Raw genomic sequence first — 27,140 nt, forward strand, 5'->3', positions numbered from 1 at the left:
CTTTATGGTAGAGTTCAGATGTCACATTCTGTCTTCTGTCCACAGCTTCAGAAGGGAAACTAGCTCCTGTAATAAATACATTAATCCCTTCACTTTTCTTGAAAATACTGTATTTTAACCACAACTCCCCTTACCCCACGCCACAGTAAAGCTTCCCTCTAAAGAGCAGAACTTACGCAATAGTGCAATACAGTAAAGACTCAGAACTTGTGTTTATCTTCATGCAACTCCAGCCTTGCCAACAGCAAAGAAACCAGTTACACGTAGAGATTTTTTCCATTACACCTTGTCCTTGTAAACCTCCTTGTCATCTCCAAGGCATCAAATGCCAAAACTGCTTCAAGGTGGGACATTCTCACTCCTCACACACACATATGTGCCTACACACATCTCATCCATCACCCTCATTTCTAGCTGCAGTTTGAGGTAACTGCATGAATTTACATCTCTTCATTCCCCTCTGGATTCTTCAGAAGCAAACTCTGCATAGTGATAACAAACCTGAGGAGACGGAAGGTAGAAATAAATATTTTGCTCTCCGAGCTTTTGCAAAGATTTTTCTTTATGAAAAAATAAGGTCTCCCTTTGTATTCAGACTGCCTGTAGGCAAAGGAAACCTTTAAAGCTAGGCACTTAAACACGAGCAAATTGCAAACTAGAGCATATTGACTTTAAATGAGCACTGCACTGGTTTTTATCCTCCGGCTGCTTCTAAAATGAAGATTCAGGGAGATATGGCACAGATCTGCATTCCTGCAAGAGAAAACTATTGTTAGCAAGAGACTGTCCTAAGCATCAGAAAGAATAAAAGCTTGCGAAGTTCAAGGTAGATATCCCAACACAGACAAATACCCAGAATGCATCTGCTTGTGTCTTCCTTCTTATTATGTGAGCTACTGAGGAATGCAGTGAGCAAAGAGGACAGCATATCATCCAGCTTACGCCCTGAATTAGTTTAAGGAGGTGGTTCTTTGATCTCCAAAACCAGTACTTTCTCCACAGCACTGACTTGGGGTTGTCACAAGCTAACTTTAATGTAGAAAAGATGCAAAGGTTTTGTTATCTGTTTTTAGATTCCATCATTAAGAATTTTAGGTCATCACAAATTGCAGAAACTGGGACACATTACCTCTTTCAACCACGCTCCTCTGTGCTCAGCTTCTAAGTCTGTATTTAGGACGCTCTTTTGTTAAACACATCTCAGGTTCCAAACATTTGGCAGGTAAACGTAATTAGTCAAAGTAAAACACAAGTTGCCAGAGAAAGCTGGAACATGACATCCCTAATGAATAATCCTACCAGTAGTCCCCTGCCTGTTAGAGGTAGGTAATTCCAGTTTAGGACAGCACACACTCATTTGCCTACCATGCTGGGGGCTTCAGAAGCAAAAGGAACCAGACAAGTCCTCTTTTCCTATCACGCTGGCCACGATCCTGCAGGTTCTTCCCCTATGGTCAAACAAAAGGATGTTCCCCAGCAGAAGAGGCATCTACCATGTCACAGCAATCAGCTGAGCATCTGGGAAGACCTAATCTAAATGGAGCTTTTTTCCAGTCCTCTTCAATAGGAGACTATCAGGATTCTTGTCAGTTCCTCTAGGATGGCACCCTCCTCCTTCAGGGACCCTCCCTTTGACACATTCTAGGCACAACAGCTGAGCTACAGGAACCGTGTCACCAGAAGCACCAAGGGCCAGCAGCTCCCTGAGGGACATGGCGCCGAGGGGGACCCTTTGGATGCCTGGGCAGGAGCCTCGCTGGCCCCTGAGCGAGGTGAGCAGGGAACACCCGCGAAGGCAGCCAAGTCCAACCAAGAGGCAGTGTCATGGTGACAAGGGGGCCTTCAAGGTCAACCTAGGAAGCAAATCTGCAGGTCAGGGTTCGGATCAGGCCCAGTGACAGCAAGGCAGGTCCACAGTGATAAGCCAGGTCTGAGGTCAGACAGGGAAGTCCATCTGTAGGTTGGGGTCTGAATCAGTAGGGTCCACGGCCGGGGCACAGGCATGGCTGTAGCTCAGCTAGAAAGCAGTACTCCTCAGCGCAGCCCAAGCATGGACTGAGGGCTCAGGGCTGAGCTTAAACAGAGCTCCCAAGCTTCTGGGCAGAAGCCTCACGTGAAGCTAGTCAGGGTCACCGAGGTCTGTCAGTGCCCTGAGGGATCCCCACAGCCCCTTTAAAATGGCAGCAGAAATTCTCTTGCAATAAACACACACATTGCAAGGTGATACACCCCCCCCCCCCGCCAAATTGCTAGGCATTACCCATGAAGTCCCTTTCAAATAACAATCTTTGGCTGCTTCCAAGAAGATTACAAAACACCACCACACTGTGAGAACAGATCCCAATCCAGTTATTGTATACGGTGTCAGCAGTCATGGCTCTTCTCCCTGCTTTTTTGAGTACCAAATGAATCCTATCCTGTTGAACTGTGCTTGCATCTCTAGTACGCTTCAAAAAAGCCAAGCTATTTAAAAAGCAAAACAACAATCCATTTATCCCCAGCCTGTAAAAGTTAAGTGCAGATGAAACAGCTAAAGACCTTGTAAAATAAGCAAGAATCATAAAATAACAATAATTCTTCTTTTGTTAAAAAACAGAGTGATTTACCATTTAGGGCGCATATCTCCTAGGGCTTATTCTGCATTAAAATACTACAGCTTCTATAATCATCATCACTTCAATTCCTAGAGTTATATTTCCATCAAAGTAGCTATTTTATATCTTTTTTTAATAAAAGAATAACCTCCCCCAGGAGGATCAGACATCCTACTTTAAGACAGTGAACGAAGTTCTTTATTCTCTGCCTATGAAACAATTGAAAACAGTCTGGAAACAATATAAAATTGCAGGAGATTATTACTTCCACCAAAACAGTCCCTCTTCAAAAACACTGAAAACATGTACATTGAATCATCATTCTCCCAGAGATACCCTTTGTTCAGTAGATTGTAATGCAGGCTATTCAGGCTACTGCATACTCCAGGCTACTGTCAGATACCAGATTTGAAGGCTTTTTGCAGAGCACAAAGGCTAGATTCTACACCAGTGGACATACTTGTCCTCAGTTGACCCCAGCACAGACAAAGCTCAAGTGTATCAACTCCTGTGAAACCCATTACAAGTCTGGGCATAATTAATGGCATTGGACAACAATGCTAATTGAATTAAATGTGGATTCTCTCTGTACTCTCTAAATTACTTACTAAGGCTTCAATCTCTGCAAAGCATGAGATTATTTGTAAGCGCAAAGCAGGCAAATAACGTTTTTGCCAAAGTCCAGTCTCAGGCTGACATTCTGCCCCACTGGTTTCCTTCGAACTTAGGTCTGCACTTCCAGCTCAGTCATGTCCTCAAGTTGTTATTTGCCGAAGGCAAGTGGAAGAGAAAGGAAGGGAAAAAAAGGCAAGCCTGCAGGAACACACCAATTGAAAAAGTCTGTCTTGAAGTCTGCATCAGACTGGTGTCACAATGGGACACCAGAGAGGAAGAAAACCACGGGTAGAATTTGTTGAACTGCATGTATTTGTGGCAGATCTTTCTCCAGTAAAAGATCCAGCTCCCCAGCAGCTAAAGCCTCTCAAATTTGATTACTATCACATCCTCCTGCCCTGTCAGACCCCCTTCTCCTTCATCACAGCCTGAAGATCCCTGCTGTGCTCTCTGCCCTGGATTTGTCCAGAGGTTTCTGTGCCTCTCAGCAGCGCAACAGCTGAAATCCAAGCTACCCAGCGCATTCATACCACTGAGCCTGTACCATCTGAGAGGCAGCTATACAGGAGACTGATTTACTCTTTCTAGATTGTGCTTCAGGAACAGAGAAACAAGTAAGCCCTTACATACAGCAGTGCTTGCGCTACTGCAAGGCAGGGCACCTTCTGGAAGAACATGGAGGCCTCATTTTCAAGGACTGCCAAATACTGCACTCCTCCAGCTCAAAAAATGCAGTGAGGTCCAGATCTTCAGTCATACCTACCCAAACTCTTCACAATCAGGGACACTGATGCACAGCTGCCATCAAATGATGACACATTCAGGCAAAACAGCTCCAGAATAACAAAAAGCACATGGACCAGCCCATACTGGAACCCAGGCATATCCAACACTGGAAGGAGAGTTTGCAAGATAGAACAGTGATTTTAAGATAGAAATACATAAATATCTACTTTGCTGTAGATAAACTGATCTCCATTTAGTAAGCCTACTTCTCTGGTTAAATGTCATGTGAAACAAAATGTGGATTTTAGATATATAAATATATAGATGTATATATACAATGAATTCGGCTCACTTCAGTGTGAACCCAAACACATTAACCTATGACAAGCTTCAAGCTCTCTATGAGAGCTCCCACAGCAGCTCTATCCTAAGGCTGGTCAGTTCAGAACATAAGGAAAATGTCAGCCCTAAATGAAAGCAGGCTGTCCTGGCATGGGCTACCAGAGTGAACTCAGCCACACACCACAATGCACTAACTGTTTCCTGAACGCTTACACACTTCCTTTGTCCTTTAGAAACACACACGACAAGCAACTAACAAATAATGCCAAGAGCTTTTAAAGCACCAAGGTTAAAAAGGAACATTTCAGCAACTGAAAAAAACCCTCAACTACAGAAGTTTTGAAAAGCCACAAAGAGCAGCTTTTTTTGCAAGTAGGCACGGCAATTCACCATCTGAAGGCATCACACCTTTCAGGGAAAGCAAGAGGCGGAGGTGAAGGAGAAGGAATCAAAACCCAGACAAGGCCCGTAGTAGTAATATTCATCCTTCAAGTACTGCAAGACACACTGGGGTTCTGTTCAGCCACGCGGTAACTGCCCATCAACAGGGAAATCTACGGTGCTTGCCCAACGGTCAACAAAGAGGGCTTTTATGCTATTTTAAACAATCTGAAGTGTCTCAGTTAATGGAAGACCGGGCAATTGGCCCTCAACTATTTCTAATTGACTGGAATGATGGATGAAGCTAAAGGGAAAGCTGACCCACTGAACTTTTCCATACAAAGCTAGAAAACTGAAGGACATTGTAAACAGTTTATAAGAACGAGAAGTGGGAGAGGCAGAATCCCAGAGGCTTTGCTCCTCTCAACCTGCTGTTAAAGTTGTTTCAGATGAAGGAAAACAAAGAGCTTCAACTCAGAGCAACAAACAACAAAAAATACAGGGGAAGGCCTAAACAAATAGGGTATTTTTCCCATGCTCTCCTCCCCTTTCTCCAGGAGCTACTTAGCTCTGCCATGCAAGCTGGTCCTTTGAATCAGAAAGGCCAATCTGTCACTTTGACAAGACGTCTCTCAGGGCGCTGTATTGCCTTGCCCTGCTTTTCAGATTGACTGGGTGTTAACCAAAGATGTCAAGACATTAGATCTCACTCAACTTCAACAGATGTGATAATATACGCTTAGAGCTTACGAGTTAATCAGTGCCGCTACGCTAAAGGTAATGCTCAGGAAATCATGCATGCCCATTGATTTTCAGAACAAAATAATCACTAGTAGCTTTTGTACTGCAAAACAGCAATATTGCTGCAATGCGCTAGAGCGGTCTGCTGACCTAAAGAGCTCCTAGGAGGGATGAGTGAGGATACACACCTTCCAGATAGACAAATGGATGTGTAATAGGTTCAAATTCACAGCACCTGTCTTCAAGCTGCCTTGCGAGGTATCTAAACGCACAGTAACTTTATTTTTCCTCTTTAGTCAAAAAGGACAATAGGAGCTTCAGAGAACAATTCAGATCTTGCACAGACTAAACCACCTCCTTGGACACACATCCAGCTCTGGCTACCGACCCTGCAGGGAAACAACATCAAGCACTTCAAGAAAGCATTAAAGCCGGGGGATGGATCCAGGCCTCGGAGCCCTGATGTAAGTTGTCTATGGTAGAACCCAGAACTAGACGAAGGTATCACAATTCACCATCCAGCCCCTTAGTCACAAGCTCTTTTTCTCCCCCCGGGGTTCAACAAGGTCATATAGTAAAACAGAAGCATAAACTATTATTTTTACTGTGAAAATGATAAAGGTAAAAAAAAAGAACACTCAGCACACACACGGTTAGGGCTAGCCCTATTTCTCTTAGCTGTCAACAGCATGGCTAGTTTTTATCTGGAAAGTTTGCCCCCAAGGAAATCATACTAAATGAGCAGGAAATGACTGTTTCTCATGAAGATTTGTACAGAGTTCACTGTGATTTGCAAACTACCTCCCAAAGACAAAGACAATGCAAATCTGCATGCCTGATCTTTGACCAAACCCAGAAAAAACCTGACTTGCTTCCTCTCTGGAGTCTTTCAGATGAACTAACCAAGGCTAAATTAGGGAGATTTTTAGTGAGATGAGGTTAAATCATGAACTACAATTTTCCAGCAAGCTTTTTCCTTCACCTCCACCTGCTGCCTCTACAATGCTGGCATTAAGGGTGGTGTGGGATGACTCATTTGTACATTCCTTTTGGCAAGACAAGCATTCAGCTTTCATTTCTTCTTGGCCCACAGAGTTTGGGTCATAAATTGAACTGATGCATGTATTACTAGATATCAAGACCACAAACTTACATGCACATTGGAGTCAGAAGTACAAGCTAGGTCCTTCATCTAAAACAAAAAAAAGAACCGTCAGTTTGGCAGATTACAGCAGTAAGTTTCTTTATACAGTCTGTGTGCCCCAGACTCTACCCCAGCCACTTAAATGCATCCCTACTGCATTAAACCAGAATCTGCCAGACCCAGCATGTTAGATCTAGGCTAACACATGAACGCCTACTTGCACTGCTACAAAACTACCTTAAAGAATTGCTTTTTAACTTCAAGGCAGATGTAAGCCATCTCTGCATTCTCCAAATTATGACCAAGACCGGAACATTATTTGGTTGTCCTAGCAGCCATATCAGATCAGCGTTAAGTTTAACTAACCTCCTCACACACCCACAATCTTGCCTGTATATCTGAACTATGCAACACTAATGTTTTTTGTGGCAAAACACATCGCCACAACACAAAAAGGAAAAAAAAAAAAAGCTTTTATAATCTTGAGGGAGACAGAACAAACAGATCACTGATTAATTTTTAAGCCTACATTCCAAGAAAGCCGTTTCTTAAATAAATTATTTCCCATTCTAGGGAATACAAAATGATTGGCAATAAATCTAATCACCCGTCTCGTAAGGAATGTGCTTGCCAGTGTCTGCCACTATTAAGCAGCAAAGCAGGTTTGCTTGGCACCAAGACAGCAGCACGGCTTCAGTCCGAACAGCTCCCCTGGAGATTACCCACATTAAATTACATTCTACTTCTTCCCTCTGCATCTCGCCCCTTCCCTCCCAGCCCCACACCAGAACAGAAGGTTTGGCTGTTCACACGCCTCCTGCTGCACCAGAGGCCCAGCTCTCAACAGTACGTAACCCCAGACAGCAAAACCAAGACGGCAGGGAAGAAACTGTGCAGGAGGTCCCGGGATGACTGCAAGTCCATTGGAACACCAAAAGACACAAACAATCCAACAAAGCTGCTCTGTCTGCTGTAAATCTTCCAAATGGAAAAGATTCCAGCAGAAAGGCAATTTTCCCAAGTTCGATGCAGTTACTGTGCTATTTCAACTACCCAAGAGAGGTCACCAATGACTTTTTTTTCCCCAGTAGTCCATTTACTTCACACATTCTCTGTTTATTTTGTAAGACTGAGCTTGCAACCCTTACTTGTACATGGACAGTCCTCACACAGACTGGGAAGAGAGCAGGCAGGCTTGCCACACCAGCACTAGACTAGCAATAAACAGTAGGGAAAAAAAAAAAAAAAAAAAAAAGAAAAAAAGACAGACGACAGCACTTCAATATTAGGGAAAATGTGGAGCAAGAACATTTCATCATCTCTGTTTGGCATCCGCATGGTCACTACTGGGACAACCTGTTCAGCTCTTATGCGTAGCTGTGGAAGGATGTCGATACACTGCAGCAGGCTCAGAGCACTGCTAACAGAACAGCCAAAGAGAGGGATCAGAAAGGTGTCTCAGCCAGCTCTAAGGTCCAAGCTATTTACCTCAAAGAGAAGGTCAAGGGGCAATTTGATTACAGTTAAGTGCCTAAAGGTATAATGGAAATTTGGCAGAGAGCTCTTGAGCCCCACAGATAAAGGTTTAACTAGTCCCAACGTCAGGAAGCTGAGGACTGACAAGACATGCACACATTTTGTTTTAATTTTTAGACAGCAAATTTGAGTGGTGCAAGTAAGAAGCTTACATGCTAAAATTTTGCTAACCACTTAACAGGTTGCACCTATTTATTTTTAATAAACATGTTCCCATTTAATCACAAACCTGATAATGGAGAGGTGCTCATATATGCATGCACACAACTACTCCCACTTGACTGCTACACCACCCTGAAGACTTTTCAGTCTAAGAACAAATTATTTAAAGCTTGTGAAGGACTCTTGCCAAGTCACCCAGCAAATCATACTTAAAATGCAATAAAGAGATTTTTGCCAGGCAGGGAAGGGGCTAATGAAGGGTTCCCTGTTTAACAATGGTTTTGCCTGAAGGAGTACCCTCTCCTCCCACCAGTGAGCAATGGTGAATCCCCTTTCACAGCTGGGCTAGCAGTACTTCATGTAAGGTCAAGCTACAAACCAAAGCAGTGCATCAACTCAACTGAGAAACCATCATCACCAAGGAATGACTCTCTGTCCCATCCCCCAACCTTTGCCATCCACAGCACAGCTCCTAAAACCTGTTGTGCCAGTGTAACTGAGATGGTTGTGTAATAGGAAAAATAAGTAGAGATGAGGACCATTTATCCATGCACTGTCACCTAGAAAATTCACAGGAAACCACTGGGTCTATTCAGTGTGTAAGAAGAATGCTAAATATTGACAGTCAGGCCACTTAGCAAGGACTGCTATTTACTGCATGATGAGCATGAATCCCAGAAAGGAAAAATCATATAAGCTAAGGTGTAAGTCACTTGCCCAGAGGTAAACATCTTCACTGGTAAAGTAAAATTAGCTCTCAATTTCCTAGTTAAATGTGTTTGGCTTTTTTTCATTTTGCTGTGTTCCACATGCTTGCTGGAAATCCCCACCTTTCTGTGACCACTCCTATTGGCACTGTGTATACAGTCAGCACGTCTGGATTAAAGCATCTGAATTGTAAAATCCAATCACATTTGCCAACCACCCCAATTATTTACATAGTATCTTTAGTATTATTATTTCTGATGTGCTTTTATTTGACACTTCACAATGGAATTAAAATATGATAAAGATTAAGACAAGATGCAGTCCTAGAGCCAGCAATCTAAGTCACTTTCAAACAGGTTCTCAGAGGGTTTTTCAGAGGGCCATTTCTCAATTAAGCACACACAGATAATAAGAGATCATACAGGATGAAATTAAGGACTTGCTGTTAATGAGCATCAGTCAGAAAACGAGATTCATGCTCTGAATGCTGTATTTCCCTACAGCTGGCAAGACAAGCTGCAAGATTGCTGTTTCAACCCAGGGGTAGGATGGCTGTTTCACTCCCACTCCTGGTTTTGGTTTTATGCCATGAAAGGGAATCTTTTTTAATTTTTCCAGAGGAGCTCTGCCAAGCTCAGGCTGCAGATAGGATATGGTGTGCTCATAAACTTCTAGCCAGTTTCCTCATACCCAGGCCAGAACTGTTCTAGTGCCTAATTCCCTACTTAAACGCTGGCAGCAGTGACTACCTCACTGACTACCTTTGCTTTCACGCAAACCAGCCTCCTGTGTTGGACTCCCTTTGTTATTTAGGATTGTGCAGGATACGCCATTTTCATCTGTTCTGGCAGAACATGCAGCATCCAGGTACCCAGCCTTGCCTTCTCTCCTTTACATAAAAGAAAAGGAACGGCTTCCGTAAGACCCACCCACTAAAATTTTGGCAGAAATAAACCGTTTTTTACAGTGAAACTCCTGTAAGTGCATGACGAACAACGTTCTCTGTAAAGCATTAGCCATCCTTGTATCGTCTGTACACACAGCTGTTGTTCTCATAAAAGAAGTTGTTTTATTTTTCCAAGTTCAAATGAAGTAGTTTTATTTTTCTTCCAACTATTCGCAAAGAATCAAAGAATAAACAGCCAGTAATCCCACCCACCTTTTTTTAAACAGGTGAAGAGACTCAAATCAGTACAAATTTAGCAGCAGTGAGCTCACTGCCAGCAACAAACACCCTGCCATAAACAGTGTTCCTGCCTCCAGGACTCACCCTGAGCACAACGCTGGAAACTTCCTCAGACACACACACTAGCAGGGCTTATTCCTGTTTGGTTCTCAGCTTTGGGTTCACCCGGTTTCTAAGATGGGAACAGTGCCTTTTAATCCCTTCCTGGAGTCCCCAGCAGCACAAGAATATCTCCAAAAAGGTGCTGCTGAACCCATGAGTCAGGTTTGCTGATCTGGCCTAACCCAACATTCAAAATTATATCCTTAACAAACGAAGCCATCCTCAGGAACAGTCTGACAGAAATCTGTAATATTCCACAGCTCAACTTGTTAAATCAGAGTACAATAGCTATCAGCAGATAAAACATACGCATGGAAGAGTAAGCTCGGCAGAAAGTTGCAAAAACAATGCTGGGAGCCAGAAGCACACTGGGAAGAGATGGGCAGAGGAGAAAAGCACTACTAAATAAACGAGTCTATCCAGGGAGGGGAAAAACAAAACAATAAGGCATGGCAGGGAAAAGGGAGGGGGAGAACAGGAAAAAAAATGAGAAAAGACAGAACCCATAAATGGGAAGAGTGTCATGTGAAAACCAAATCAGTGGCTTTCACATGAAAAAAAAAAAAAAGTGTTAAGAAAAAGGGGGGAGGAGGGAAATACGAGAGAAATATTTCAGTCTTTTAATTTCAACACGTTAACACTGCTTTAGTTCACCATATAAATCTTATAACAAACAGTAGCTTTCTCCACACACGGCAGTATATTAAGCTTCTTTTTTAAGGCTTTCCAAACAATGCAATGTCATTCTTTGGCTTTTTATGTGGTTTGTGCCTAGACTAGTTTTTTGTTGCTAAGCTCTAATTAGATGCGTATCTTCTACTGGTACTTACCAACAGGGAAGAGATTATAAAATACAAGAAACCTAAGCACAAGCCCAGCATTTGATTTAACACAAGCAAACAGTCGCAAGCAGCAGTACAATGCCTCTCTTGTGACTTGGTGATACTTCTGTGTACCTTCAGGACGAGCTGATCACGCCTGAACTGTTCCATACTGGTGTGTGAGCAATTCATTTAGGAAAGGGTCTTAGAGACCCTCCTGGAGGGCACAGCTCCGGCTGCGTCGCCACCCATCTCCCACCCCAAAAGCTCATGTGCCAGCCAGACCATCCGCAGCCTGCCAGCAGGCTGGCTCACCGCATCCGACAGGAGCTCGGGGCCGGGAGGAGTGCTGTCCTGAGCCACCCACACCGGAGAAGCGCAAGAGCACAACACAAAGACGGAGCCAAATTAATAAATCTTGCTTACAAGGGATGACAGTTAGCACATCAGGAAGAACAAATACAACAATCTAGTTATCTGAAAGACAAAAGATATCCATCCTGAATGGCAAATTCTGTCTAACACCAATGAATGCCTCACATGCCACAGGCAAAAAACTAGCCTGATTCTACACTTAATTCAATTATACATGTCAACAATGACCAAACACATCAGTATTTACAGCTTCCCACCATTTATCAGTTCACACATGCAGAAATTAAATCAATTTCTGAATACGGAATCATCAGCAACTCTGATCACAGAAAACAACCCAGAAATTTTTTTTGCCCAGAAGTTTAAGCTGAGTACAGCTCCATTTAGAAAACGAAATGAAACTCAAGGATAACCATATCATTCACTTAACAAAAGCCACCCAATGTATTGTAACAGCCTTTTAGTATACATCTAAAGTGTTTGGAAACCCAGAAAATATACTAGATAACGTGCTCTGTATATCCTCAGTCATAGACGTTACAGATATTCTTAATCCTAGCTTTGTAAACCTTGTAGGCATAATTCATTGTGCTTTTGGATCCATAATATTTTGCAAAGCACTGCAGTTTGCTGGCTTAAAAACATGCCCTGCCAGCTCACTGGATAGAAAGATTTCTGCTGACTTCATGTATCATTTCAGTTGCACTCATCAGGGATTAATAATTTTCCCTGCTAAGGATACAGGCTGCAAGTACTAAGTGGAAAAGGTTACGCATGTGTCTGAAGACGACTGGTAACATTTTGATAGATGAAATTTGACTATACATAGACATTAAATATAAATTGGACTAATGAAAAAACAAGGTCCTTCATGAAAAAGTGAGAAGCCCATAAACAACCCTGAAGTGACTGAATACTGCACAGCACTGCTTAGAACATTAAATCATGTTCTGAAATAACCAAATAATTTCTCATTTATTTACTATTCACTATTTATAGGTGTAGTCCAAAAGTCTTCCCTTGAGAAAGGGGAACAGGGCATGTGGCAACTGTTCTATTGTACTAATTTAAACATGACCACAAATATCCAAACATTAACAAAAGATGCTTTATTCTCAACTAATTAATTCCAAAAATATCAAACTTTTTGACAAGCTGCTGAAGTAACTCTTTCTCTGACCCTGATATCTGCTGCTCTTTATAAGATGAGACATTCAAACTCAGAGCTCTCTACTTTTTCTGACCCATCGTGAGCAGCCATGGTTGTATCAGAGTGGCACAACTTCAGAAGGTATGCTGCAGAACGCACAATACAACGCTGCTGCCGGGAAGTACACTCTTCATACAGCGTTTGCATCCAGCCCTACTGCCTCCATTCTGCCAGTCATTACAACACACGAAACCAGTCAGATTCACAATTAATTTTACCTGCAAAAGAAGGTCAAGCTATCCTGTACTAAGATGTGTTGAAATTGCCCAAAGAAAAGCCATCTAAACACACATGGTGAAAACGCACCGAACAGGCACTTTGCTATTTCTTCTGTGAAGTTCAAACAGGATGTTTACATTTCAAATATTTTGGAAGTTTTACTGCTTTTTAAGACATAATTGATAAAACTGCTTTGTCATCATAAATGCATTTTATACCTGTAACTTTTCCAAGAGGAAGCAAGATCATCAGGTAAGTCTGTATTCTTTGCAGATTTTAATGAAGAAATCTTTCCTTTTTCATAGTTGCACACATAATAGAAGAAATAAACTTTTTTAAAAATGGAGAATATTTCATTTAACAAGAAGAACCCGAGCAACCATAAAGGGAGGCTAACAAACATTTCTGGTTCAATCGTCTACCAGTGAAGTCACATCTCCACACACTGCCAATTCCAAAGCACTACCATATTTTGCAGTGAAGGTGATTCTCCATCACAGCGTATTTGCATTCCAATAATAGGTTTATATATACTCAGCAGGAAGTAAAGCAAGTATCAATAGAAATCCATATTAGTCTAATGGAATTTTACACAGTTAAACTTCAGAACAAATCACTTAGCCAACTGCTTCAAGAACATGACCTTCACACCTGCAGCAACATCACAGCAGAAGAAATCGTCAGTGAAATCCACTGCTTATAGCACTAAGCAGCATTCTGCAGTTTCAGCAGTCAAGCTAGTTCAAATGGTCAGTAGCAAATAGCTTTTGTAAACCATTTGTATTTTGTTACTACTAAAAATATTCACAAGAGAACTAATTCATTGTCAGGACCAGGTGGAGAGATTTTAAGATCTTCATCATCAGTCACCATAGTACAACACAAGCATTAGTTACCCCCTCTCTTGGAGCTCTGTCTCTTGATGACAGACCAATGGACTTATTTCTGAAAGAGGATAAATTAAATGGAGGCTTGTAATTCAGCTGAATTGCCCTGCAGTGTCTATTAACTATTCAGTCTACAATGCTCAAGTCAGTGCCATACCATATACAGATGCAAACAAAGCTGTTCCACATTAAGGGGAAGGCACTGACAATACACTACCCATTCATACAGCAGCTTTTTTTTTGCAAGTGTACGTGTATGCTTCAATACATAAAATAGCCATATTCAGAGCTGATAATTCCACACACACACCACCAATGAAGTGTGCTTCTCAAAACAAAGAGACCATAGACTGCCGGGAGCTGGCCAGACTCAGCGGAGCAGTCCACAGGGCAATGGTGAAAACCGGCATGTGTTGACATCAGTTGTATGTGAGAACGCTGGTGGCTGAGAGACAGCTTAAGCATTAACTGCAGTCTGCTTTTCTAAAAGCCCGGCAGCAGTAGTCTAGAGGAGGCAGTCCCCAGCCTATCAAGAGAAATAACAAGTGACAATTCAGGAAAGCATGTTCACTATCCATTCATGCATGCATGCATGCAATCTCGGGCCAAACAGGGGATGTACTAAAATGTTTTCCCCAGAGGAAAAGTGTTTATTAATTAATATCTACTGAATTAATTGGTTCCCCATATGTTCTGCTGTGCTTCTAAGACTGCAGCCCTTTCAATATTACTGAAAGGCATCAGGTGTGGTGACTACCCAGGAAGTTCATCAGGACACTTCAGTCAATCCAGTAAAATAATTCACTTGTTTCTTTTCACCAAATTCTGTGTGTTTCCATCTATGTAGAAGTCATGCAAAATGCATTTAAAATCTCCAACCCATGTTCACTTTCAAAAAAAAGCTAACACATGCTCTTACTTCAGACACAAGTATGGCATACAGCAGAAGAATAGAAGAAAGATGCTGATCCGAGGCCACTGGCTCATCTAGTGGCCCATTTCCTGCAGCAACCCTGGGGTTCCCTTCACACACCTACCCTTACACCAGCTAATCTTTACATCCACCATATCTTCTCCTCCTACTCCCTCTTTCATCAGTGCAGGAAAGGTATTTTTGGATTCTGACTACATCTGGCACAACTCTGTACAATGACATCATCTTTGCAAAGTTATCAATCTCACTGAGACTTTATTCATGACACATTAGTGTCAGCTGGCAAGGTCCACAACTCTGGTCACCCCGGTATAGCAGTCATCCTTCACCACTGTCTGCCTAAGCTCAGGCCGTAGTAGCAGAGGAGGAACAGCAGTCCTACAACCATCCTCTTGTAAACACGAGCTAGCACACAGGTTGTGCATTCTCATCCACAAGATGTTCCTCCTCCACTGCAATGCCACCTCTCCCAAGCCCCCTGGATGCACCTACACAGCGTGCAGGCCACCAAAACCCTTTGTCAGGTTAAGGGAGGATGAGCACCCATTACAGCAGGCTCTCTAGCAGACACAAAGCCTTTGATGTTTATTTAGTCCAGGTCTCCAATCTCAGCATTCCCTCACATATGCAATACCCACTTAGTCCGATTCAAAAACTTGAACAACAACATCTATAATTACCACACCCAGCGGTGAACTCAGACTGCAGCAACTGCATCTGTGACACAGACTAAGCTAGCTGTCCCCGCTCCCTTTCAGAAACATGAATTCTAAAGTTGACATCTATAGCAGAAAAGCACTGTCCCAGCTAAATTAAAATACTGCATTCCAAGGCTGTACAACCATACCACCAGCACAGCACCACACCATCTACTGCAAGCTGAACAGGCCCAAGGACCTGTTGTTTGACCACTGCTTAGACAGTAACTGCTCTTGCAACATCAGAAAGGTCTCAGGCGCAGCACTAATACCGTACTTAAGACTTGACGACAGCCTAGCTGTAGAACTTTAACAAGACAATTCTGCTGCAGGAAATGGTTAAAGCATGCCACAAAAGAAACACTTATCAATACACACAGCTGTGATCACAGTGTGTTCAAAACTAGCTTCCTACCTGGGAAGATGTTGCCAGGTCCTGCTGGCAAGAAGGAGAAAGGGCTGTAGAAAGGCTTAAAAATCACATTCCTAAATCAGAGGCCTTGCTTATAATAATTTCTTTGCAAGTACATAATAATTAGAACTAAAATTAAAGCTACCTTCAGAGAATAACATTTGCTGTGAAGCAGGCTGCAAATCAGAATCAGCAGGATCTACGCCATCCGTCTGGCAAACATATTTTCATTTTATACTGGGCATATGACAAGCTAGACTTTTGAAGTGATCCACATAAAACATTAGTGCACAATGCAGTGGTTAGGAATGCAGCAAATGAAAAAGGTGGGAAGATTCCTCCTGTCTGGGAGAGTTGTTTCTGAATGATTTGCAACATGCCAGATAGAACTAGGTACAGCACTTCATCTTTCTGAGAGATGGTGAATCTTTCTGAAAGCTATGAATGCTCCTCTTTAATTCAGAATATCTGCCCCATCCAATGATTAAATCCTTTGACGTTTCACTTAGCAGGAGGGATTTCTTTCAGATGCTAGTAAAAAGCATATAGCAACAAAAATGATAAATGTTCAGTTTCCAGCCACTCTGATGCAGCACAAGCCTACACAATGTATTTGGAGAAGTAACCACAGCACCCACAACATCATGTCAGTATAACCTCAATAACCCCCCTGTGTACTGACTGAGCTGTTCCCAAAGGCTCCTATTCGCTCTTCAAGGACTCAGGCTTGAAGGGGACCTTTTTCATGCACTTCACTTTGTTTTGGTTCACTATGATGCATGCGGATATGGAAGACTTCATAACATTTGCTGTCCACCTACAAGACATTAATGAATAACATCCAAGCAAATCAAACATAGACAGCTCTTGAGCTTTCCTCTGTTTCCTCATTGCTTGTTTTAAAGAAAAAAGAACATAAACATCATGTAAAACCTGGCTAAAGATATTTTAAAAAAATGCAGTATTTTTCAGTCTCAGCACAATAGCTTGGGAGTCAAAAGGTTTTAGTCAAAACCCATGAATTAGGAGAAATGATTTCAAATACATGAAGTGCATGCCAGATCAAATCTTGTCTTCTGTCACACAAGGTAATCATTATACAACGAACTAATGTGCAAACATTTTAACTGGATTTTATATAAATCAGATTAGGTGAAAAGATGTGAAGATGTGATTTGTACTGCCAGCTTCACCCCTAGGAACACAGACACCAGGGAGTGAGCGAGGACTTATGTGAGGTCCATGATGAAGGTTCAGTTGGTGGTGAAAGATTACGTCCACCATGACTCCCACGCCCAGTCCTTCAGAAGATGTCTTAGTTGTTCTTTCATGTCTGCACTGCAGCCCTGGGGAATGGCTAAACAGCCCAAAAGGCAAGCAATGACAGAAGTAAGACACAGTCACTTCATTAAGCACCAGTTCAGACCCTTACAGACAGTTCTTGCTCTGAAGGTATTTCAGAAGAGCTAACTCAAGCAGGCGATGAGAAGCTAATGCGTCTGAACTGCCAGAACAGGAAAGCATCTGACAAATGGAGGGGGGGAAAAACCAATTAGGGATAGGTGAAAAGGGAAAAAGCTACATTTATCTATAAATTCACAGTTTGTGCAGTCAGTGGAACCATTTGATTTAGATTTGCCTCACCAATCAGTCTCTCTGCTCTTGAAAACATTGTTCAGTTTTTTCAAGACAAGAGTTAAAAGGAACTTCCTGCAAAGATCTCCCCAGACAAAAAGTGCTACTGACTTCTTGCAAGATATAAATATACAAAAAATGCTCAAAAAATTTCTGACTCCAACTTTCACTTTCAGAGTACTGGTTGTCAGAGGAGTCCTTGATGTCTTTTGTTGTTGCATGTCACCTGGAGGCTGACCGTAGGAAAGATACAGCTACCTATTCTCAGAGTAGCTCCTGATACAAATAATCTGTTCTGAAGGAGAAACAATGCTCTTCTGAAATAAAATTAAACCACTGGTAAAACACAGCAACTACTCAGGAGTGAAGCCACTTTTAATAAAAATAAAATCCATGCAAGGATAACTAATATATAAAATTTACACTGGAATTGACTACACAAACCAGCACAGCTATCCTAACACATCTTTGTCCAGATTCACAGAATTTTTTCCTGTAGAAAATATAAAGGTTTGTAATAGGAATTTAGAAAAATATATAGGAAAATCACAGAATGTTTTGGATTAGAAGGGACCTTGAAGATCATCTAGTTCCAACCACCCTGCCATGGGCAGGGACACCTTCCACTACACCAGGTGGCTCAAAGCCCTGTCCAACCTGGCCTTGAACACTGCCAGGGATGGAGCATCCACAGCTTCTCTGATGATTCATACAAAATAAAGTAAAATCAAGCAGCTTTATGGATTGTGCTTAAATGCACTCAAGGGGACCTTATCAGTCTCTACAACTACCTGAAAGGAGGTTGTAGCAAGGTGGGTGTCAGTCTCTTCTCCCAGGTAACAAGTGATAGGACAAGAGGAAACGGCCCCAAGTTGCACCAGGGCAAGTTTAGGGTGGGTATTAGGAGAAATGACTTCACTGCAAGGGTTCTTAAGCACTGGAACAGGCTGCCCAGGGAAGTGGCTGAGTCTCCATCCCTGGAGATATTTAAATGGCATGTAGATGTGGCACTTAGGGACATGATTTAGCAGTGCACTTGGCAGTGCTGGGTTAACAGTTGGACTCGATCTTAAAGGTCTTTTCCAACCTTAATGATTCCATGGTTTTATGCTTTGTTTCCTGCCTGAAATTTGCCTCCTGATGGAACAATCCATGATGACAACAAAAGTGTTTTTCCCATCCAGTTACCATTCCAGACCTCTGAGGTGTTCTGGGAACAGTGCAAGGTAACAGTCTTAGAAAAAATAGCTGGATGACTAAGAAATGCAAAATACCGAATGGCTGGACTGTTTTAAGAGAAGGCCAGATGAATGTGCACACACACCATGCAAAAGAAGACAGGGAAATAAAAATACCCTCATCAATCTGATTTAATGTCACTGAAGAACAATTCACAGCTAGGGATTTACTAATAACATTCTCCCAAGACAGGCTCCGTAGGACAGCTGCATTGTGCCTCTCTGGTTACACCTTTAAAACGAAACCCAAACCACACAGAGTACATACAGCAGCATCCACTGCCAATACTGGTCTGCAGAGCCACAGTCAACTTCCTAAGTCTTTTTCCCTTTGTTCTTTAAAAAAGAAGAAGAAGAGAGGAAAAGATCACATCTGTGACATACCTTAAAGAATCAGAAACTCGGTCAGCTTTTGCAGTAATCTGAATCACTCCTCTGAATTCCCTTGCATTTTCTCACAAAATACATGAGTCTTTTACAGATAGGATGCTATATTGCAACAGATAAAGAAAAAACCTGCAGAATTGAGGTCAGGAGTTTACGCCACTGGTAACTGCTGTTCTTTTTCATTGGAAGAGGCAGTGGGCTACACATGGTGTGTGTAAAAGAATGAAAGCTAAAGCAAAACAGCTTGCAAGTCTTGTTAAATTATCTCTCTCTACTGTGTAAGAATCATAAAAGCCATGCAACACACAAAGAGACTTTAAACAGGTTTGGTTAAGCCGACATACACTGACCAGGAAAAGACATTAGAACACTGCCAGAAGTCCCAGCATGAAAGATCTCAGTTTAGGTTCCAGTCACCAGGTGTAAAATATTTGTAGTCCAACAGCAGACCAGGGGTTACAACAAGAATCCATGAGCATTCTACTGTAAGTTACTCTGCTGACTGATGGTTCAGGCCTCAAAACTAGTTGAGGGAAAAGAAGCAGCAGCTCAGAGAACGGCAAAAATGTAGACAGACTTCTATGTGTACTCTTAGCAGTACCTGCAGTACTGTGTTACAGACATAATCTTTAGGCAGTAAATCATATATCAACATTAGATGAATTGATGATCTCTACCACTGTATCAAAGAACCTGAATATTTTTTGACATTTACAAAAACCCAAGAAAGTATTTTCAGAAGTTGCACGTGAGTCTCTCATGTGCCCCCTCTAAAGGAAGCAAACCATTGTGCTGTCTTTCTACTGGAAGCCACACTACACTTCCTGTCTGTGGTGTTTATTCATTAAAAGTGGAAAAAAATCCTTTTTACTATGGTGCAGTTAATGCTAGAATGAACTACCTCATTCATCTAAATAAAGTCAGCTCAAAAACCTGCAATAACCATTTGAGTGCCTACTTTGTTAATTATTTCATGTTTATCTAATCCATTATGAACATCCAAATAAGCTCATTCAGGATAAGGTGAGATCAGAGACACTGAAGACACCCTTTCAGACTATCTAACCTTCTGCTCATTGTTGCTCTTTTCCTTGCAGTCTCACGCAGCAGTTTTACTGGGTTTCTAACCCTTTTGAGACTGGTCAGTCATTCCACAGCTCAATACAGCACAGCTTTATGAAAGCTTCTTCTGTCTCTTCCAACTTCAGTTCCTCTATAGCCTTTGTATGGACTTTTGGGATGGTCGCACCCAATTTTCCATTTTATTTCAGGAAAAAAGGTCACCCTCCAGCATAAATAAGGGCATCATTCCCCAAGGGAGAGGACACGTGAACTGCTGTATTATTAATCCACTTTCCTTTTTCTCACCTGTTGCTTTTGAATTCATTATTTTGCATACAGCTGCAACAACAACTGTTCCTCTGGAAAAATCAGGATCTCTATAAATACACAGCAGAGATCACTTGGGAAACAAGTAGAACACACCTCTGAGGGGGCGTGAGGAATTGCAACTGCGCCTCCCACATGTCCTCCATTACATCCTCCATCCACTCCCTTTCCAAAAGGCATGGCACTTGTGATTTCCTTAAGGAAAAGACAAACTGTATTTCACCTTTCTATGTTTCCTTCCAGTTTGGCATTTATATAGCTCAGAGGATAACTATACCTTTCCTGGCAATTCTGACATATGATTAAGTGTGCCCCAAATAGGAGCACTTTCACCTTTCTTGGAGATGGTAATTGAAGTTAGCACATGTACTGGCTTGAGAGGCTGTATTAACAGTTCAAGCACTGTTCGCTCAAGAGATCGCTCCTGAGGAGTGATCTAATCTTCAAGTAGAGTGCAATAGCTGGAGCCTTGAAGAAAAATAAAACCGGATAAGTGTCTGCGGGCCTTTTACTTGGTGGACAAGTCCATGACAACTTCACTCCAAGTGGCAAAACACAACTGGAACAAATCAAAACCAAGCCCTAGCCACGCTTGAGTTCCTACTAAGGGAGTGGTGTTTTCAAGTATTTCCAAACAGCAGTCAGTGCGGGTGGGTGTGGGGAGTTAAAACCTTCAGTAGAAACTGTTTATTTAAGTAACTCCTTTTAATTGCCCTTCCTTGCACAGCAGTTTTTACCATGGAATCACTTGAGCTCTGAGAAGGGGTGAATATGTACCATTGTGACCGCAATTATAGCCCAGTTAGAGACACAAATCTCTCCATTTCTGAAATAAAAGCTGCTTAAGCTAATAATAAATCAAAGCATTAAAAAGCAATGAAACTCATTTTCCACTTAGCAGTAATATAGGAACTGCCAAATGGTTTACTCTTGACTGTTTACTGAACACCTGAAATGATGCAGATCATCACTTCCAGCAGGCACCAGTGATGGTCACCTAAAGATTTATACAGAGGGTAAAAAACTATACTGTAATATAGCCAAAAAAATACAGCTGTACAATGTATGTAGACTTTATATAAAGCAATACGCTCTTCTGAGAAATTTAAGTAATTTGGGCATAAGAGTGTGAAGACTTGAATCAGGCCAAATACTGTTAGGACAGCCAGGGCAAATTTACACAGCACCATCTACCAAATGCCATTTAGAAGTGTTAAACAAAAGCCAACCATCTTGGTCTGTAAATTTTTGCCTCCCAGCTGCTGTGTAGGCACATTATTTAGAGCAGCTGTGTTATTAAAAAAGCTCTTATGCACACACACAATTCTATGCAAACCTTTAACCTTGCAATGAAGGAGTTAGCATACGTTTAGGCCAGCAGAACCTACTTGACCAGTGTCCCAGATTTAGCACCAAGAGGAAAATTCATCTACAGTGTAACTCTTATTAAATGAATGTGGCTTCATTTAAGTCAAGAGCCAAGTTTTGCTCATCTAGCCAGTGCACAATTACCAGGCGAACAAAATGCTGGAAGGAACAGAAATATCTCAGTTGAATGATATAAACCCAGATAAATAAACCAGAGTGACAAGGGGCATCTTTGAATTACAATTTCATCACAGTTAAGCCACAGATTCTCAGCCACTGCACAAAACTGCGAAAAAGTGTGAACACTTCCCATTTTGCAGATGGGCAGCTACACACTGAATGCTACATCATCAGCAGTGGTTAAGAGTCAAGCCCCGTCCTTTTAACCCACTCCTGTACTCTGTTTTTACCCTTTCAAAAACCTAATTTTTCATGAACTCATGGGATATACTTTCAGTCTACTTCTTAACACCTCATTTAAAAGATCTCTTGAGCAATCTCAAGCAGCCTAACTCAGGCCAATACCACAGAAAATACTCTAAAATGAAAAGCTCAACCTGAGCAGAATGCTTAGTGGCACAGGATGCCTTTCATCAGGAAGCCTCATTTAGCTATCACCTACACTGGCGTGTCTCAGGCACAGCTTTGCTAAATCCATGTCTTCGCAACAGCACAAATGAAGGAACACATTGCTTCCGCTAGGATAAAGCCATCAGAAGAAAACAAAAGCCAGAAGGGAAAAAAAAAAATCCAACTGGGAGCTTCTATAATTTTTTTCTTAAGTGTTATACTACTCTCTACCTACCTCTGAAATGGTTCAGGAACTCACACAAACACATTCAAAAACACATACTTGAAAAGACAGAAGCATATAACACAGTTTGTCCTGAAGGCACAAAACAGAACTGGGTCAGAAAATTGGGTAACATTTGACTTGCTCAGGCCAACACAATCAGGCAAAAAATGAAGTTTTGATTGGATTATGGCCATGCTGGCTTGAAGCAGTTACCTCCTACACTGACTTCAGTACGAAATGCCTTGAGCAATGACACTATCATGTTCCACATTTTGAACAGGTTGTGCTTGGTTTCATCCCTTCACATCTGCACATCCACAGTGTCCCTTCATCACCTGCCAGCAAAGAGGAGAAACCTTTCATAACCTTCTCCTGAGCTTGGTGCTTGTCAACAGAAGCAAGAGCAGAGCAGACAAATGCCATCTTAGAGCATGCACTTGAATCTCCTTCTCTTGCAACACCCAACTTGTAGTTGTTGTCTCTGCAGGTATTGCCAGTCATGTTATACCATGCAGTTATAATATGCACAGAGCCCTGAGCTTCCTGCTTCTTGCCATTCAAACCAATCCATGTGAAAAACCTCAAGCGTCTTAATACGAGATGACTCCCGGAATGGTTAACTGCACTGCTTTTTATCTATTCCAAAATTTACACCACTTCTCTGCTGCTAGAAAGATTCCCAAGGGTAGGTAGAGATTTTTCAGGTCTGTTCCTATCCACCATTTCTCTGTAATGGGCTCTCTAGTCTCACTTTGTTTTTTATTTTTCTCTCCTGTAGGAGGAAAGGAGGCAAGATTTATTCCCCCAAAATTGTTTAATCAGGACAGCTGAATAGAGAAAAACACAGAAAGCCATGGGAGGACAGCAACACTGGATAAACATGGAGGTGAAAGCACAAGGGTGGGACCCCGCTGGGAACCAGCCTAAGAGCTATTAACGCCACACAGTGAAAACCGCGTTTAGACAAAGCCTGAGGATACACATCTGGATGGTATTGACAGAAGTGACCTTGCTACAAAGAAGGGACAGCAACAGCTCTGCAATGCAAATAAAGGCTCTGTTTTCACTTGTGTTGTGCAACTTGGAATAATGCAACCACCTTCCAATACCATTTTAAAGTTCACAGTCACGACCTTCTCTACATACAGAGAAGTTCAAAACAAGCATTCCTTTTAGAGGCTACTTATTACACAGAAGAGGAAACTGAGGCACAGACTATCAGCACATTATCCCCTAGCATTTCAGTGCCTCCAGTTATGCTAAGCTTATCTGACACATTAGTTGTCAGCAACAGCAATTAAGTCTCAAGCCATCAGTGTCTAACAAAGACTCCTGTCTCTCCCATCACCCAAAGAGAGACACCAGTTTAACTTTCCAGAGCACAGAAGAGTTAGGCTGATGAAGTCCATTCTTTCTGGGCAGCAGATTTTGTGACAAGTCCCACAAATGGAACGTTGCCTCTGGAACTCATTTATCAGGAATTTCAGCAATGCTCTACACAGATGTTGCAAATCACTTTAGGCTCCTGCTAAAATGCAAAATGCTGTTTGACTCAAATATGAAGGATTATCTCCACAGGACTTTAAACTGCAGAACTCCCACAAACATTGACAGCAATTCCCTCTCATGGCAATGAGAATATACTAGCATTAAACAGTGAAATGACCAAAGCAAGAAACTCTATAGTCTTCTGAAGTTCACTGGCATGATGCGCATGGCTAGGGCACTGAAGCCATTCCTCATCTCATCCTCCTCCCCTCATACTTATTTTCCTTCCATTTAGCTCCAGTTCAGATGTTTTTGGTAAACCTTTCCTAAGCATTCACCATGCCAAAAGCTCTTGCTGTCCTCAGGATCTACCCAATTTTAAATTCTCAACACCAGCTACCATTTCTGTAGGTTCTAATCTTCACTATTTTCAAACATCATTCTCTCATTTGCTTCTGCATTGCCCTATCCCACCTTAGCATACAACAACCAGCATCCACCTCCTTCAGTATGTGCCTGAAGCACTCAGCCTCCCATTTAGCAACTCTGAAAAGCCAGCTCTTCAACCCATGCATGACTCACTTTCACAACAACCTTTTACAACCATCACTTACAATTCACAGGAGCTCTGTCTGGGAGTGTTTATTACCAGCCCCTTTCAATCAAAGGCACTGGGCCAAAATAAACCATCTCATTTATGAGTCCTACAACCTGCTGTCCATCATAGCCATTCTTAGCATACCTGGGTCTACTTCTCACTGCGTTCTAGGGATTGCTCATTGTAAGAGAAGTATAGGGAACAGGATGCTCAGGTGGGACACCTGACTCCACCAGCAGCACAAAGGAGACCCTGGGGAACAGGGATGTATGTCGATTAACCCAACAGCATCCATCTATACAGGGAAATAGATAAGTTTATCTGCTTTACAAGAAGCTTTATGACCTGTAAGTGTTAAAGTTCAGGTTATTTGTAAAGTCTCAATTCCAGTTCCGCAAAGCTTAACTTCGATTTTTGCCCAAAGCTGCCCTATTAATAGCAGCTTCTTTCCTCCACTCATCTCCTGGATGCTTTAATATGGACTAACAACAAAGTAAGGCAAAAGACAAACAACAAAGGAGACAACAATCCAGCTTAGAGAAGCTCTTACCTGTTAGTTGGCAAGCACGTGAAAACTCCTATCTACAAAAGGTAGATCAAGTATTTCAGAAACACTCCCTGTCCCACATTTCTCACTCCTACATAGAGACACCTTTTCCACTAAATTGGAAGTCCTGCAGTTCAATCTCAACACTAATATGAACTTTTCAAGTATTTTCTCCTCTTGCAGTTGATCCATGTGCTTTTTAAAAACCCTTCTCTCAGAAAGGTTCTCCTCTAGTCTCTAAATTGACTTCAGCTCTACATACATCAATAGGTCAAAATCTCAAACCCTGCTATTTCTTTACATTGACATATGAAGAAAAGCATGGCTGTTGTAACAAGGCCTAAAGAATTCTCCCAGTCATGTGAACATGAGTTCTGCTTAGATGAACAGCTGGGAAACACAGCATCACTCTGGCTGCAAGACTAGAAAATCTGCAACTTTGTTGTACACGTGCTTACGCACTTCTCTTACAAAGCCTCTTCAGTTCTTTTTGTACCTTCAGCTCACTCCTACCTTTACTTTACAGTGATCTTTCTGGGGAAAACTTTTTTCATCTTTGCATTCTTGTTGCTGATTTCCGTGTTAATTCATCAATAGATGTGGCTCACTACAAGCAATCATTCCCTGTTACTATGTGGCTCACCACAGCACCGGCCTTGCCATCTGCTGCGCTGGTGAGGCTGGCTTGTGCAACAAGATCCGCTGGCAGGCTGCAAGGCAGGCAGCCAAATAGCTGCTGGCCTAACATCATCATCATCCTTCTCCATTAAAAATACCATATCCTTCTCCCACAAAAACAGAGCAACTGGTCTCCAACTGAGCCATCCAAATCACCCGACCACCTTAGCATGAAGGTATATCCCAAGGTTTGAAATGAAATGTTCTTATGTTTGAAGGATGTCAGGGGTTACATACAGAAACCCACTCAAACATTCCCCTGTGTTGTTGGAAAGGCAGGCACAGAGCAGCAGTCAGTCTGACAGACTAGCAGGCCAGGACCGGTGTCTACAGCAGAGTCATTCTGTTGGCCAAAAGGGTGGCTTTACAAATAAATTATTTATGTAGTAGCTGAATGATACCCATAACATTTCTTTGATTTGATGCAGATGAAGTCAGTCACTAGGTAAGCCCTAGTTTCACTGGCTTAAGTTTTTTTCAAGCATAAAATTTTTCTTTCTAGTTTGTGGAGCACCACTTTCAAGGCACCTAAGTTCTGCTGGCACCCAGTATTTCCCCCATCAGTGTAAGGAGATCTGTATCTGGAAAGATACAGTCCTTTACAGTACAAAACCATTATTTTGTGTGTAAAAAGCAAACAAACAAACCTTACAGTAACGACAGATTTCATCTCCTATGCAGAGGAAAACATGAACAGGGCAACCATGGTCTAAGGAGGTGCAAAGAGATGAAGCAAAGTGTTTTGGAACCAGCTTCCACAACAGCAGCCTATAGTGATTTGCACGCACAAGAAAACACATCGCTGACACCCAGCACTGGGAGCTTAAGAATGGCTTGTGCTTCAGCCAGCTTCTGTACTAACACAACCAACACAAACCACTTACTGAAACACATAATCTTCTGATGCTCTTAAGCCTGTAGGGGCCAGATTCCTCAATAAGGTAACGCAAAAATAGTATAGAGGACAACTACCTTAACATGGTGCATCAAGATAATAGAGTATGAAAATCACACACCCAGAATGTTTTGTCCTATAGTTAACACAAAGTATTTTCCATCAGGACAAGGACAGTCTTTCAGTAGTAGAATAAGATTTCAAAGAAAAAAAATGTTTCTCAGTTTCTGAATAGAAAAAAGGCATTTACAGACATTCTTTTGAAAAAAGTCCATTGAGACCAATTTTGTTGTCTACTTCAGAGACCTTTAAAAGACATTTTGTAATT

General features: G+C 41.9%; 1 protein-coding gene across 10 annotated transcripts in view; it reads right to left on the reverse strand.

Annotated features, from left to right (window-relative positions):
• ARVCF (ARVCF delta catenin family member) overlaps nucleotides 1–27,140 on the reverse strand; it is a 295,514-nt gene that overhangs the window by 103,687 nt on the left and 164,687 nt on the right. The window contains exon 2 of one of the 10 annotated variants that reach the window (XM_037375878.1): nucleotides 6,553–6,591. The exons of the other annotated variants lie outside the window; for them this stretch is intronic. Coding sequence (XP_037231775.1) covers nucleotides 6,553–6,591 — 39 coding nt within the window. The remainder of the gene's footprint in view (nucleotides 1–6,552; nucleotides 6,592–27,140) is intronic. 10 annotated transcript variants of the gene reach the window in all.

Source organism: Falco rusticolus, chromosome 1 (assembly GCF_015220075.1).
Source record: "Falco rusticolus isolate bFalRus1 chromosome 1, bFalRus1.pri, whole genome shotgun sequence".
Lineage (NCBI taxonomy): Eukaryota > Metazoa > Chordata > Aves > Falconiformes > Falconidae > Falco > Falco rusticolus.